The following is a 13,612-nucleotide window of genomic DNA, read 5'->3' as shown; positions in this document are numbered from 1 at the left end:
TCTAAAAAAAAATGACATGCTATACTATGACGTCGAAAATGTCCAAAAAATGACATACTATACTATGACGTCGAAAATCTAAAAAAAAATGACATACTATGATGTCGAAAATGTCCAAAAAATGACATACTATACTATGCCGTCGAAAATGTCCAAAAAATGACATACTATACTATGACGTCGAAAATGTCCAAAAAAATGACATACTATACTATGACGTCGAAAATGTCCAAAAATGACATACTATAATACCATGACGTCAAAAATCTAAAAAAAAATGACATGCTATACTATGACGTCGAAAATCTAAAAAAAAATGACATGCTATACTATGACGTCGAAAATGTCCAAAAAATGACATACTATACTATGACGTCGAAAATGTCCAAAAAATGACATGCTATACTATGACGTCGAAAATGTCCAAAAAATGACATACTATACTATGACGTCGAAAATGTCCAAAAAATGACATACTATACTATGACGTCGAAAATCTAAAAAAAAATGACATACTATACTATGACGTCGAAAATGTCCAAAAAATGACATACTATACTATGACGTCGAAAATCTAAAAAAAAATGACATACTATACTATGACGTCGAAAATCTAAAAAAGAATGACATACTATATATACTATGATGTCGAAAATGTCCAAAAAATGACTATACTATGACGTCGAAAATGTCCCAAAAATGACACACTATACTATGACGTCGAAAATATGAAAAAAATGACATACTATACTATGACGTCGAAAATCTAAAAAAAAATGACATACTATACTATGACGTCGAAAATGTCCAAAAAATGACATACTATACTATGACGTCGAAAATGTCCAAAAAATGACATGCTATACTATGACGTCGAAAATCTAAAAAAAATGACATGCTATACTATGACGTCGAAAATCTAAAAAAAAATGACATACTATACTATGACGTCGAAAATCTAAAAGAAAATGACATGCTATACTATGACGTCGAAAATGTCCAAAAAATGACATGCTATACTATGACGTCGAAAATATGAAAAAAATGACACGCTATACTATGACGTCAAAAATATGAAAAAAATGACATACTATACTATGACGTCGAAAATCTAAAAAAAAATGACATACTATACTATGACGTCGAAAATCTAAAAGAAAATGACATGCTATACTATGACGTCGAAAATGTCCAAAAAATGACACACTATACTATGACGTCGAAAAACTAAAAAAAAATGACATACTATACTATGACGTCGAAAATCCTTTAAAAAACAATGACATACTATATATACTATGATGTCGAAAATGTCCAAAAAATGACATACTATACTATGCCGTCGAAAATGTCCAAAAAATGACATACTATACTATGACGTCGAAATTGTCCAAAAAAATGACATACTATAGTATGACGTCGAAAATGTCCAAAAATGACATACTATAATACTATGACGTCGAAAATGTGAAAAAAATGACATACTATACTATGACGTCGAAAATCTAAAAAAAAATGACATGCTATACTATGACGTCGAAAATGTCCAAAAAATGACATACTATACTATGACGTCGAAATTGTCCAAAAAATGACATGCTATACTATGACGTCGAAAATATGAAAAAAATGACATGCTATACTATGACGTCAAAAATGTCCAAAAAATGACATACTATAGTATGATGTCGAAAATTTCCAAAAATGACATACTATAATACTATGACGTCGAAAATGTGAAAAAAATGACATACTATACTATGACGTCGAAAATCTAAAAAAAAATGACATGCTATACTATGACGTCGAAAATGTCCAAAAAATGACACACTATACTATGACGTCGAAATTGTCCAAAAAAATGACATACTATAGTATGACGTCGAAAATGTCCAAAAATGACATACTATAATACTATGACGTCGAAAATGTGAAAAAAATGACATACTATACTATGACGTCGAAAATCTAAAAAAAAGACATGCTATACTATGACGTCGAAAATGTCCAAAAAATGACATACTATACTATGACGTCGAAATTGTCCAAAAAATGACATGCTATACTATGACGTCGAAAATATGAAAAAAATGACATGCTATACTATGACGTCAAAAATGTCCAAAAAATGACATACTATAGTATGATGTCGAAAATTTCCAAAAATGACATACTATAATACTATGACGTCGAAAATGTGAAAAAAATGACATACTATACTATGACGTCGAAAATCTAAAAAAAAATGACATGCTATACTATGACGTCGAAAATGTGAAAAAAATGACATGCTATACTATGACGTCGAAAATGTCCAAAAAATGACATACTATACTATGACGTCGAAAATCTAAAAGAAAATGACATGCTATACTATGACGTCGAAAATGTCCAAAAAATGACATGCTATACTATGACGTCGAAAATATGAAAAAAATGACACGCTATACTATGACGTCAAAAATATGAAAAAAATGACATGCTATACTATGACGTCGAAAATGTCCAAAAACATGACATGCTACTATGACGTCGAAAATGTCCAAAAAATGACATACTATACTATGACGTCGAAAATATGAAAAAAATGACATGCTATACTATGACGTCAAAAATGTCCAAAAAATGACATACTATAGTATGATGTCGAAAATTTCCAAAAATGACATACTATAATACTATGACGTCGAAAATGTGAAAAAAATGACATACTATACTATGACGTCGAAAATGTGAAAAAAATGACATGCTATACTATGACGTCGAAAATGTCCAAAAAATGACATACTATACTATGACGTCGAAAATCTAAAAGAAAATGACATGCTATACTATGACGTCGAAAATGTCCAAAAAATGACATGCTATACTATGACGTCGAAAATATGAAAAAAATGACACGCTATACTATGACGTCAAAAATATGAAAAAAATGACATGCTATACTATGACGTCGAAAATGTCCAAAAACATGACATGCTATACTATGACGTCGAAAATGTCCAAAAAATGACATACTATACTATGACGTCGAAAATATGAAAAAAATGACATGCTATACTATGACGTCAAAAATGTCCAAAAAATGACATACTATAGTATGATGTCGAAAATTTCCAAAAATGACATACTATAATACTATGACGTCGAAAATGTGAAAAAAATGACATACTATACTATGACGTCGAAAATCTAAAAAAAAATGACATGCTATACTATGACGTCGAAAATGTGAAAAAAATGACATGCTATACTATGACGTCGAAAATGTCCAAAAAATGACATGCTATACTATGACGTCGAAAATGTCCCAAAAATGACATACTATACTATGACGTCAAAAATGTCCAAAAAATGACATACTATAATATGACGTCGAAAATGTCCAAAAAATGACATACTATACTATGACGTCGAAAATCTAAAAGAAAATGACATGCTATACTATGACGTCGAAAATGTCCCAAAAATGACATGCTATACTATGACGTCGAAAATCTAAAAAAAAATGACATACTATACTATGACGTCGAAAATGTGAAAAAAATGACATACTATACTATGACGTCGAAAATCTAAAAAAAAATGACATACTATACTATGACGTCGAAAATGTGAAAAAAATGACATGCTATACTATGACGTCGAAAATCTAAAAAAAAATGACATACTATACTATGACGTCGAAAATCTAAAAGAAAATGACATACTATACTATGACGTCGAAAATGTCCAAAAAATGACATACTATACTATGACGTCGAAAATCTAAAAGAAAATGACATGCTATACTATGACGTCGAAATTGTCCAAAAAATGACATACTATACTATGACGTCGAAAATCTAAAAAAAATGACATACTATACTATGACGTCGAAAATCTAAAAAAGAATGACATATATACTATGATGTCGAAAATGTCCAAAAAATGACATACTATGACGTCGAAAATGTCCAAAAATGACATACTATAATACTATGACGTCGAAAATCTAAAAAAAAATAACATACTATACTATGACGTCAAAAATGTCCAAAAAATAACATACTATACTATGACGTCGAAAATGTCCAGCTCTGGTACTCCGACCTTCATGGTTTAGAAAGCCAGTTAACATGTTTGCCACTGTTCCTATTTTTACTTCCTCTATGCATTCAAATATTCTGCTTTAACATTTAGAATAGTTTATACACTATGACGTCGAAAATGTCAACAAAATGACATACTATAGTAAATATGTGTCATTTTTGTCTTTTTTTTTTAACATCATAGTTTCTGTCATTTTTTTTTACATCATACATCATGTCTCATTTTTGTAGTTTTTTGACATTATAGTATAGCATGTGTCATTTTTGTCATTATTTTAAGTCATAGTATAGCATGCGTCATTTTTGTCGTTTTCTGACATAGTATAGAATTTGGCGTTTTTTTGACATCATGCTACACTTACCTGTATTCTTTCAACATTTTGTTTCCAGTGTACCTGTTGACTGTAAACTTCAGGAAGTAAATACTATATTGTGAGACACTCTTTCCTCTTTTCAAACAGTTCTTCATTGTTCTCTTGATCATCCTTTTGGCTGAACTGATCCTCCTCATCCTCTTCTTTGTGTACACAGACAAGGTAAAACTTGACTCCTATCCTTTGTGCTTCATTTGTGTGCATTACCCATAATCCCCTCTCCCTGTGACTTCCTAGGTGAGGGAAAACGCCAGACAGGACCTAAAAGAGGGGCTGGTGCTGTACAACACAGAGAACAATGCAGGCCTGAGGGATGCTTGGAACACCATACAGAAAGAGGTAGATCACTCCAGTGATGAGGTTTGGTTTTATGTCAGTGGTTTCTACATCCTGAACTGGTTTCCTCCTCCGCAGTGGAAGTGCTGTGGCGTGACGAAGCCAGACGATTGGTCCAGCATCATGCAGGAGAACGTCGTTCCAGACAGCTGCTGCCAGCAGCTTCACCTGAACTGTGGTCGCAACGCGTCAAACGCCTTCTGGACACATGTGAGATGAATTAACTACTGTCTCTATGATCAGGTTTTATTATTTTTCATGATCTGGTACATTTGAAAGAAAAACAAATCACACTAAGAAAAATAAACACTTCTCCATGTATAAAAAATACAACAAGCATGAAAGGTTTTATAGACGATGCTTTTTCAGTAACATTTTGATGAAAAAAGTGATTTATAGTCTGGAAATATGGTACTTTTCAGAATTAAGAAAGAATTACAAGAATAAAGTTGAAATGACTTCTAGAGCTCCTCCACCCCCAATTTAACTTTAACAATTTTTCAAACTGCAGTTTGTTACCGTTGGTCAACATGAGGGTTTCTAGCATAGAGGCTATTAGCAGCTCAGTTTAGCTTTGTGAGGAATGTAATACTCGTTGGGTGTTTTGCATTAACTGAAAGTTTTCACTGATATTAATTTGTTAACCAGTCTGTGGGTCTATTCAAGCTGCAGTGACAGTTTATGCATGGACTGAACAGGAAATAACTACATGCATTACATGTACTGAGCCGTTTAAATCATGTTCCAGCAGTGCAACATGCACTCGACACATGGATGTAGAGCCAGTCCCAATTCACCTGGAAGAAAAACAGAACAAAAATAAAATTTTCATGAATGCGTCATTGATTAACTCGAAGGTTTTCTGTGTGCAGGGTTGCTATGATAAGGTGGAGCAGTGGGTGGATGACAACAAACACCTGCTGGGAACAATTGCCATGTGTGTGTTGGTCATACAGGTGAGAATATTAATTTAAATTTAACATGAAGTTTGGTTTGACAATCATCAATTTATTAGAAGTGAATATAACCAGAACTTTAACCAAATAAAGACCAACAAACATGGCATAAAAGCAGAACTAATTGATGGTGTTTATCAGGTTTTTGAACTAAACTTTTCTATTTTTGTTGCATGTAATGATTGAACATCAACTCTTCCTTCCAGCTGCTGGGCATGGCGTTCTCCATGACGCTTTACCAACAGATCCACCGAGCCGGAAAGAAATACGAAGCTTAACCGGATCCAAACTGGTTCCAGATCAGCTCTGGTACTCCGACCTTCATAGTTTAGAAAGCCAGTTAACATGTTTGCCACTGTTACTATTTTTACTTCCTCTATGCACTCAAATATTCTGTTTTAACATTTAGAATAGTTTATACACTTTCTTTTTATAAGCCTTGACTGAAGATATATTGGCAGTAGATCAGGTTTAAATCTGTGGAAAGTGATTCTCAATGACAATGTTCAATAAAGGCTGATATTGATCACCAATCTGAGGTTTTTCTTTTGGTTTCTGCTGATATTTAAATGTTTAAAAGCTGAAAGAGATTTTTCAGATCTGATTCTATGTAATTATGTGACCAAACTATGCAGTCAGTGTTCTGGCACAAGGATATGCAAATGAACCACATCAGCCAATCAGAGACAGGCTTTTTCATCCAATCAAAACTCAGCAACAAGCTGCAGAACCTTCAAAACACAAGGATTTATGAAAAATTCAAGAAAAACAAACTTCTATTTTGTAACCAAGTGTACAAATATGCTTACATAAAAGGGTATTTTCTATTACAATTTTTAGAAGTGAGATTGTGGAACTTAATGTCATAAGAAAGTTGTTAGAACAATCAAAGGTTGATTTTTGGTCAAGAATGTGTTTTTATCTGAATAAAAACTGAAATATTTGTTAAAAAGTAGAAATATTACCTAAAATGCACAAAGTAAACGAGGATATTCTTAGGCTACAAATTCCACGTGTTAATCTTGCATTTTTTATAAATCCAACCATTTTGTTTGGTCATTTCTGCTACTGATTGAGACTTAAACACACACCACTAATTATTGTTCATTCACAAATATGCACTTAAGTTGGTGGCATATATAAACCCAGCAGTTTTTGTTCTGAAAGCTGGAAGGAGGAGTGGCTTTATTTTTAGACGTACCTCTGCTGGGAGTTCCTTCAGGGTCAGAGGTCCAGGGTTTTGTCGTTATCATACACGATGTTTCCTCTGATGACGACGTAGCGGATGAGCTCCTGGTGCCCGCCCAGCTGGTAAATCAGGTGCTCCCACCTTCAAACAGCAGAGAAAATGTTAAAAATGAAGACAAAGGTTTAAATTGGTTGACTTTAAATAAGTCCAGGATGAAAATCAGCTTCAATGAGGGGTTTATACAGACTCACATCGAAGCCGGTAAATGATTAAAACAGTTTGTTTTTCCATTACATTTAAAAATAAAGTTTGAATTAATTGATGATTGTGGAGCACATTTTAAATATCACCAAGTTGTAGCTCCCTTCATATAACAAGTGGAGTTTATTTAAATTGTTAGGATTCCCATCATTGATCCATTCCATAAATTCACAATATGGCTGACATTAAACTTGATGTCGGCCAGTTTTGCTGTTTCAAGCATCAAATTCTACCCAACTTTCAGCCATCTTGATGTTAATTTAAGCTGAGAACGTTAGCAACATACATTAAGATCTTAAAAAGTCTTAATTTCTTTAAGAAACATGTAAATTGGCCTTAAATATGTTAAACACAGGTCTTAAATTGTGTTAATTGTTTTACAGAGCAATTACGCAGCCAAACATCAGCAATAATTAACATAAGTGCTGACAGAATGGAAGTTTTTGCATAGACTAAACATCTCAGCATGACATACAATTTCAGTGTAAAAAACCAGCATTTTTTTGCTTGACGTTTTGTTCAGACAGGAGACTTATGTCCATTTTGGCCTTCCATACTCAACCTCCTCAAGTCGCAAAAGCCAATGATGTTGGCGTGTGACTAAAGTCCCACGAGAAAAAAAACTACATGGAACATAAAACTAAATAGTCCTGCTAGGACAACAGTTAAGATCTGATATTTACCGTGTTGCATTCAGGATCAGCAGGTCTCCGTGTTTGTTCACCTCCAGGGATCCGTGCGTGTCGGAGCGGCTGAGAGCGTACGCGGCGTTGATGGTAGCGGCAGCCAAAGCCTCAGTCATGGACATCCTCATGTTGACGCAGGCTAAATGCATCACTACCGGCTGGAAATAAAACATTTACATGAGGAGAACGGGTTGGGATGGACGGGAAGCTAGAGACGAGTACTGACCATGGAGCAGCAGTAAGCGTTGGGGTTGAAGTCGCTGCCGAGGGCGACGATCACGCCTGCCTCCAGCATGTCTCTGGCCCGAGGCTGAGGCAACCTGAAGGCACAAAAACATCCATGAACTACAAATCCCAGGAGCAGAGAGAGCCAGGTTGTTGTCTCAGTACCGTAGGATGTAAGCCGTGGTCGGGAGGAGGACGGCAGCAGTTTTCGATTTCGCCATGGTGACGATCCCTTCGTCTGTGACCTCCTCAAGATGGCTGATAGCCAACGCTCCGAGATCTGCTCCCATCTAAGACACAGCAGCTTGTTTTAATGTGGTGAATAATCAATTCAAATAATAAACTTTTGATGACTGAGCAACATATACTGTACATGTATACATATATACAGAAGATATACATGTAGATATGTTCCACTCAGAACTCCGCCAGTGGCATTGTAAAGTAAGTTATGATCTGTTCCTGCATTTTAAGCAATAAAATATTTATTTTATTTGCTAATTTCCATTTTTATGCATTTCTAATATTCCATAAAAAGTGATTACACAAAAAATCTGCAGCATGTCAATTTTTATTCAGTTGTCAGAATAATCTACTATTATTAAAATAAATGTTAGCTGCAGCCTTATTTAGAAATGTAAAACTTGAAACTATATATATGTATATATACATTTTCCAATTAAGAAAAACTAAATTTGTGAAAAGAAAAGTCTCTTGAGCATCTTTCGCTATCCAATTATTTATGGATTTATTCAAAAATAAACAAATCAACCAACACTGCAGATCCTTTGCAACAATGGTCAAGCGTTCACTAAAGGAATTTAATTATTTGTGCATTTCTATCCTATAAAAAAGGCTTAAATGAAAAATTTGCAGAATTTGTCTTTTTTTTTATCCAATTAAATTGATTAACTGTAAGAATAACCTGTAAATACTGTGATTTTGATCTGGGTAAACCTTTGCAGCGTTCATGGGATGCAGCTCGTCTCCATGGAAGTTGATGTTGAGGCCCATTTCTTTCCCAGCCAGCAGGACGGCGCGCGTCGAGTCCAGATCAAAAACTCCCTGTTCACAGAAAACGTCGATGTTTTGGACCTTCAGTCTCCCGGCCGACATCAGCTCCTTCAGCCGAGGAAGCTGAACCTGCAGGACGTCCTCTGTGGCTTCTGCCACCGTCTTCCCTCTGAGGGACAGAAACACGGCCTGCGTTACATTTAACCCATCATTTCAGCATAACTCCAGGCTTTTTGTGTAATATTTGGTGAATAAATTTTATATTAATTAACTGCATTTTTTTTTTTTAAAAAGTACACTCTAGTTTTCTATATTTTTTTAGCAAGTGGAGTCATAAAATGGTTTAATCTGGTGTTTGATCTGCTTATAAATTCTTCCCCCAAACTGACAGAGATTAAATATGTCGCAGAATGTTTAACTTTTAAATGAGTATTGCTGCATTTTAAACTGTGTACTACATGAAAAAAGCTAAACTTGTCACAATAAGCAATGAAGACGGCCTCAATAATTTCCCTTCTAGTGATTAATATGGTCAAATTTGTTTTCAGACATTAAATTAAAACCATTTTATTCATGGTTGCCGTTCTAAGTGGTTTTTATTTCTGTTGCATTTGTTGCTTTATTTTGGATATTTCAAATGTCTTCCAGTTTGAATGTTAAGTGTTTGTTTGTTGAGGGTGAACTTGCATTATTATGCCGTTGTCAATATATTACTTGGAAATTGTTTCTAAATAATAATATTGTCTATCGCAATAATTACTGGGACAATTTATCATTAGGCCCCAGAAGTTATTGCAATATACGACAATATTGTCGTTTTGAGACCATTTTCAACTCCATTCGCAAATATCAATGAACTTTAACTGGAAGACATTTGAAATATCCAAAATAAATAAAGAAAACAATAGAAACAACCAATAAAACGAATTACAAAGTCTTTGTAAACAAAACTGTCATAAAAAAAATGACTAATTGACACCAAAGCACCAGGCTGAAGACTTTTGTCATTCAATTTTTGGAACAAAGATAGAGAGAAAAATAATGATTAATTGATTAATTTATGATTAATTGATTAATTTATTCCAACAGGCTTAAAAGAAGCACCTATCAAAACAGCATACTGCTTCATAAACACTGGTGGTTAAACCGACAGACTATCAAAACAAACTTCCGGTATGCTACACCGACAGAACACCGGTGTTGCACCGTATTCTGTGACCACCATATATTATGACCGCAGGAGGCGCTGCAGCATTTTAACACTATGCTACGCTAAAAGACGTGAACTTTTCAAGCAACAACAAAGAATAAAAACTAACATTTGACCATTAATATTATAGAAATATAGATCTTCACAGAATATGATAGCGCTTACAGATATTGTGACCACATTGTAGCGTATAGAAGAACATTAAATACTAAAGAAGTGGAGTTAGTATTTTACTCCGTTAAGGATTCTTACTTGGGCACAGCGTGGGCTCCACAGTACGTGGAGGAGATGCTGATGGGAAGCGATCTGCTCGCCTCCTCGATCACCTCCAGCATCTTCAGCTCCGTCTGGAGCTCCAGGCCGTATCCGCTCTTGCACTCCACCAGGGTGGTTCCGGCTCGCTGCATCCGCTGCAGCCGGCTCCTCAGGGAGGCCAGCAGGTCGGAGGCGGCGGCGGCTCGAGTGTGCTCCACCGTGTAGTGGATTCCTCCTCCGGCGCGGTGCACCTCCATGTAGGTGGCACCGGCTAGCTGCAGGTCGGAGGTGTTAGCCATCTTTAAGCGGTTTCTACATGTTTCACCAGCTCAATTTTGATTTTTAAGCCTTATTTTTTTAATTTAATGCATGTAACATCACATGGGTTGGCAACAGAAGTGGCCAACTGGCGATAAATTTACACTTACCCAGGATGGACGCAAAAGAAAGCTAACTAGCTAGCAACGATATATTAGCAGCTAGTTAGCAGTAGCCGTTGGTTTCATAACGGAAAGATTCCTAAGTGACGTTGCCTCCCCTTCAAATTAAATATTGGCGTCAAACGCTTGCGCAGCAGGAAAAAAAATCGTTTATCTCGCCATTATTTTACAGATATTAATAAATGTTTCCTCATCAAAGGTCAACCATCCGGTCCACATTTACAAAATCAAACGAAATGCGGTGTCAATGAACCGTGCTATATTTGTTCAGCCGTTATAATTTTTACAGTTAAAAAAAAAAAAGTTTCCAGAGCTCACCAGAAATCCACAGATGAACAAAACCAAACAAAATTGATATAAATTAATTTTGCTATGTTTGTGAACCTAAAATTTTTATAGCACAGTTGCTTGACAAACAGTTGATTGTGTAACTGTGTGGGGCCGATTGACCTTTGAGGACCTCTGGAAACATTTATTAATATCTTTAAAATAATAGCAGGACATACAAAAAAAACCTGCTGTACAAACATAGCGCAGATGATTGATTTGAAGCAGGTGCGGTCAGCTTCAGTGAGGCGCAAAGATAGAGGCAGGAGAAAAAAAGCTAACTAGCAAGGCTACATTAGCAGCTAGTTAGCGGTAGCCTCAACTGCCTCAAGGCGCAAACACAATAAAGATTTCTGCCCACAAGATTAAATAGTCCTCTCACACAAAATATGAGAGTGATAATTAAACAAAATGTTTTTAAATTTATTATTTTAAAGCCTTATTTTTATGAATTTAAGACTTTTTGAAGACACCATGCATAAAGCTGGCAGACTTAAAGAAAGGATTGGTGAACAGAGGGAGTAAAATAATAAATATTTTCCTGCATTTCCTTATTCGTGTTTATCCAGATCTGGGAAATAATAATAATCCAGTTCTAGATTTTCCCAGAAGTTCTGAATGAAGCTGTGGGAGTGAACAGACTCAGTCAGGATGTTTATACCTTCATTGCAAATTCATGAACTCTGTCTCCGGCCCAGACTGGATGAGTGTGAGCATCAACAAGCCCTGAAACAAAGGAACAAGGAAAAACAACTTCAGTGCTTTCATTTATTGTTATAAAAGACATAAGTTTGAGTTTCCAAATATAATTTTTTCCATTTTTGTTTTCTAGATATCTGTGTTTTACAACGTAAATAGATTTTGGAGTTAAATTTCACAGTGTTTATGCTCTCTGTATAGTCCACATAAACCAAAAGATACTGAGAGGAAAAAGATTTTATGTCAGATGTTATTTCCTCTTAGTGTGGGAAAAAGGACAGAATAAAATAAAAATACTAATGGGTTAATGCTAACTGTTATTGTCCTCTCTAACTGGTATATGTATTTTAAATACAATACTTAAAATTTTCCAATTAAATTTCTACTTTTCAGCTTTCTAATTTAAACTGAGCCTTTTTTAGTTGACTTGGAGGCATCATGTCTAAAGCTGTTTAAATTATGGCTTCTTTACATAGATTTAAGTTTAAATAGATTTAATAAATATAAGTTTTTACTAAAAAGTGTTTGACTTCATTATGAAGGTGCTTTTTAGTTACCCTTAATAGATACATAAACTTAATAAAGCACTTTTAACTGTAGCGGTTTGAACATTTTCCATGTTTAAGGTCTGAAAGTTGCATGAATTAGACAGATGCAGCAAACTGCAGCCAATACTCACCAGGAAGAACACACATCCCTGCAGCATCGATCACATTATCGAAGGAGGACTCCGAGTACCGAGCGCTGATGGTTTCTGCAGGACCCACAGCTTTAATCAGACCATCACTGCAAGGAGAAACAATTCACATGAATTAAAAAAAGAATACTTTTAATGACTGCAGCTGAGGTGGAAGAAGTAATGTGTAAAAGTCTTAGGTCATCCCTAATTTATTTACGCTTTTCTTCCACTAAATGAGGTCAGACTGAAAACACCTTCAGACAGTTTGGAAATCTATTAATTGCTGATAATATGAAGAGATTAGGGTTGGTTTAAAACTTTTGCACAAAACTGAAAGCCAAACTAAAAACTGTAATTAAGAAATGTACAAAAGTTGGCTCTTGGTTGTAGTTGGTGACAAACTTAGCTTAAAAAAATTAATATTTTAGTGACTTTTGGTGTAATTATCAACAATATCCAACAGAGGGCGCCACTGGACAAACAAAAAAGAGCAACAATACAATTTATTCTCATGTTGGGAGAAATTAACCACTTTCTACCTCAAACAGCAGCTTGTATCGTCACTTTTTTAAAATTAGAAATAGTTTTTAAATTCTTTTTGTTAAATCTCACCTGCCGACGACAACGCTGGCATTTTCGACCACACTCAGGTTGTTCATTCCATGCCTGGTCAGGAACTTCTCCCCGTTGTTGCAGATTAAAACAACCTGCTTGGCATTTTTCACCAGCAGCCTGTGATTTCTGGACATCTTCCCTCTTCAAAAGCAACGCTCAGACTACTTTAGGGTGGAAATGAGGCAAATATTTGCCAAAGAGAGAAGAGGTCAAAGTGCACAGAGAGATGGGTGGGCGGAGCTAAAACACATTAGG

The 13,612-nt window shown here is 35.1% G+C and overlaps 2 protein-coding genes across 3 annotated transcripts in view; one reads left to right on the top strand and one right to left on the bottom strand.

Annotated features, from left to right (window-relative positions):
• LOC116737030 (tetraspanin-9) overlaps positions 1 to 6,290 on the top strand; it is a 26,615-nt gene extending 20,325 nt beyond the window's left edge. For both annotated transcript variants that reach the window (XM_032589982.1, XM_032589981.1), the window contains exons 5-9: positions 4,553 to 4,627; positions 4,703 to 4,804; positions 4,880 to 5,011; positions 5,674 to 5,757; positions 5,964 to 6,290. In XM_032589982.1, coding sequence (XP_032445873.1) covers positions 4,553 to 4,627; positions 4,703 to 4,804; positions 4,880 to 5,011; positions 5,674 to 5,757; positions 5,964 to 6,035 — 465 coding nt within the window. In that variant the 3' untranslated portion in view covers positions 6,036 to 6,290. The remainder of the gene's footprint in view (positions 1 to 4,552; positions 4,628 to 4,702; positions 4,805 to 4,879; positions 5,012 to 5,673; positions 5,758 to 5,963) is intronic.
• Positions 5,013 to 13,612, bottom strand: amdhd1 (amidohydrolase domain containing 1). Its single transcript, XM_032589965.1, has 10 exons — positions 13,355 to 13,612; positions 12,743 to 12,849; positions 12,026 to 12,090; positions 10,595 to 10,872; positions 9,076 to 9,301; positions 8,284 to 8,408; positions 8,120 to 8,213; positions 7,891 to 8,051; positions 6,959 to 7,087; positions 5,013 to 5,598 (listed from the first exon to the last, which is right to left on the bottom strand). Exons 1-9 carry the CDS (start codon positions 13,489 to 13,491, stop codon positions 6,982 to 6,984), a joined length of 1,299 nt encoding a protein of 432 aa, XP_032445856.1. The 5' UTR covers positions 13,492 to 13,612; the 3' UTR covers positions 5,013 to 5,598; positions 6,959 to 6,981.

Source organism: Xiphophorus hellerii, chromosome 17 (genome assembly GCF_003331165.1).
Source record: "Xiphophorus hellerii strain 12219 chromosome 17, Xiphophorus_hellerii-4.1, whole genome shotgun sequence".
NCBI classification, from domain to species: Eukaryota; Metazoa; Chordata; class Actinopteri; order Cyprinodontiformes; family Poeciliidae; genus Xiphophorus; species Xiphophorus hellerii.
The sequence above is the reverse complement of the archived record's forward strand: the minus strand, read 5'-3'. Positions and strand labels throughout refer to the sequence as shown.

Excerpts from the sequence above, each read along its gene's own strand:
- amdhd1 (XM_032589965.1), bottom strand. The coding sequence starts at position 13,491 with ATGTCCAGAAATCACAGGCTGCTGGTGAAAAATGCCAAGCAGGTTGTT. Across the intron at positions 8,409-9,075 it reads ATCCCATGAACGCTGCAAAG|ATGGGAGCAGATCTCGGAGC; the intron begins GTTTACCCAGAT and ends GCTGTGTCTTAG. Across the intron at positions 7,088-7,890 it reads CTGATCCTGAATGCAACACG|GTGGGAGCACCTGATTTACC; the intron begins GTAAATATCAGA and ends TGCTGTTTGAAG.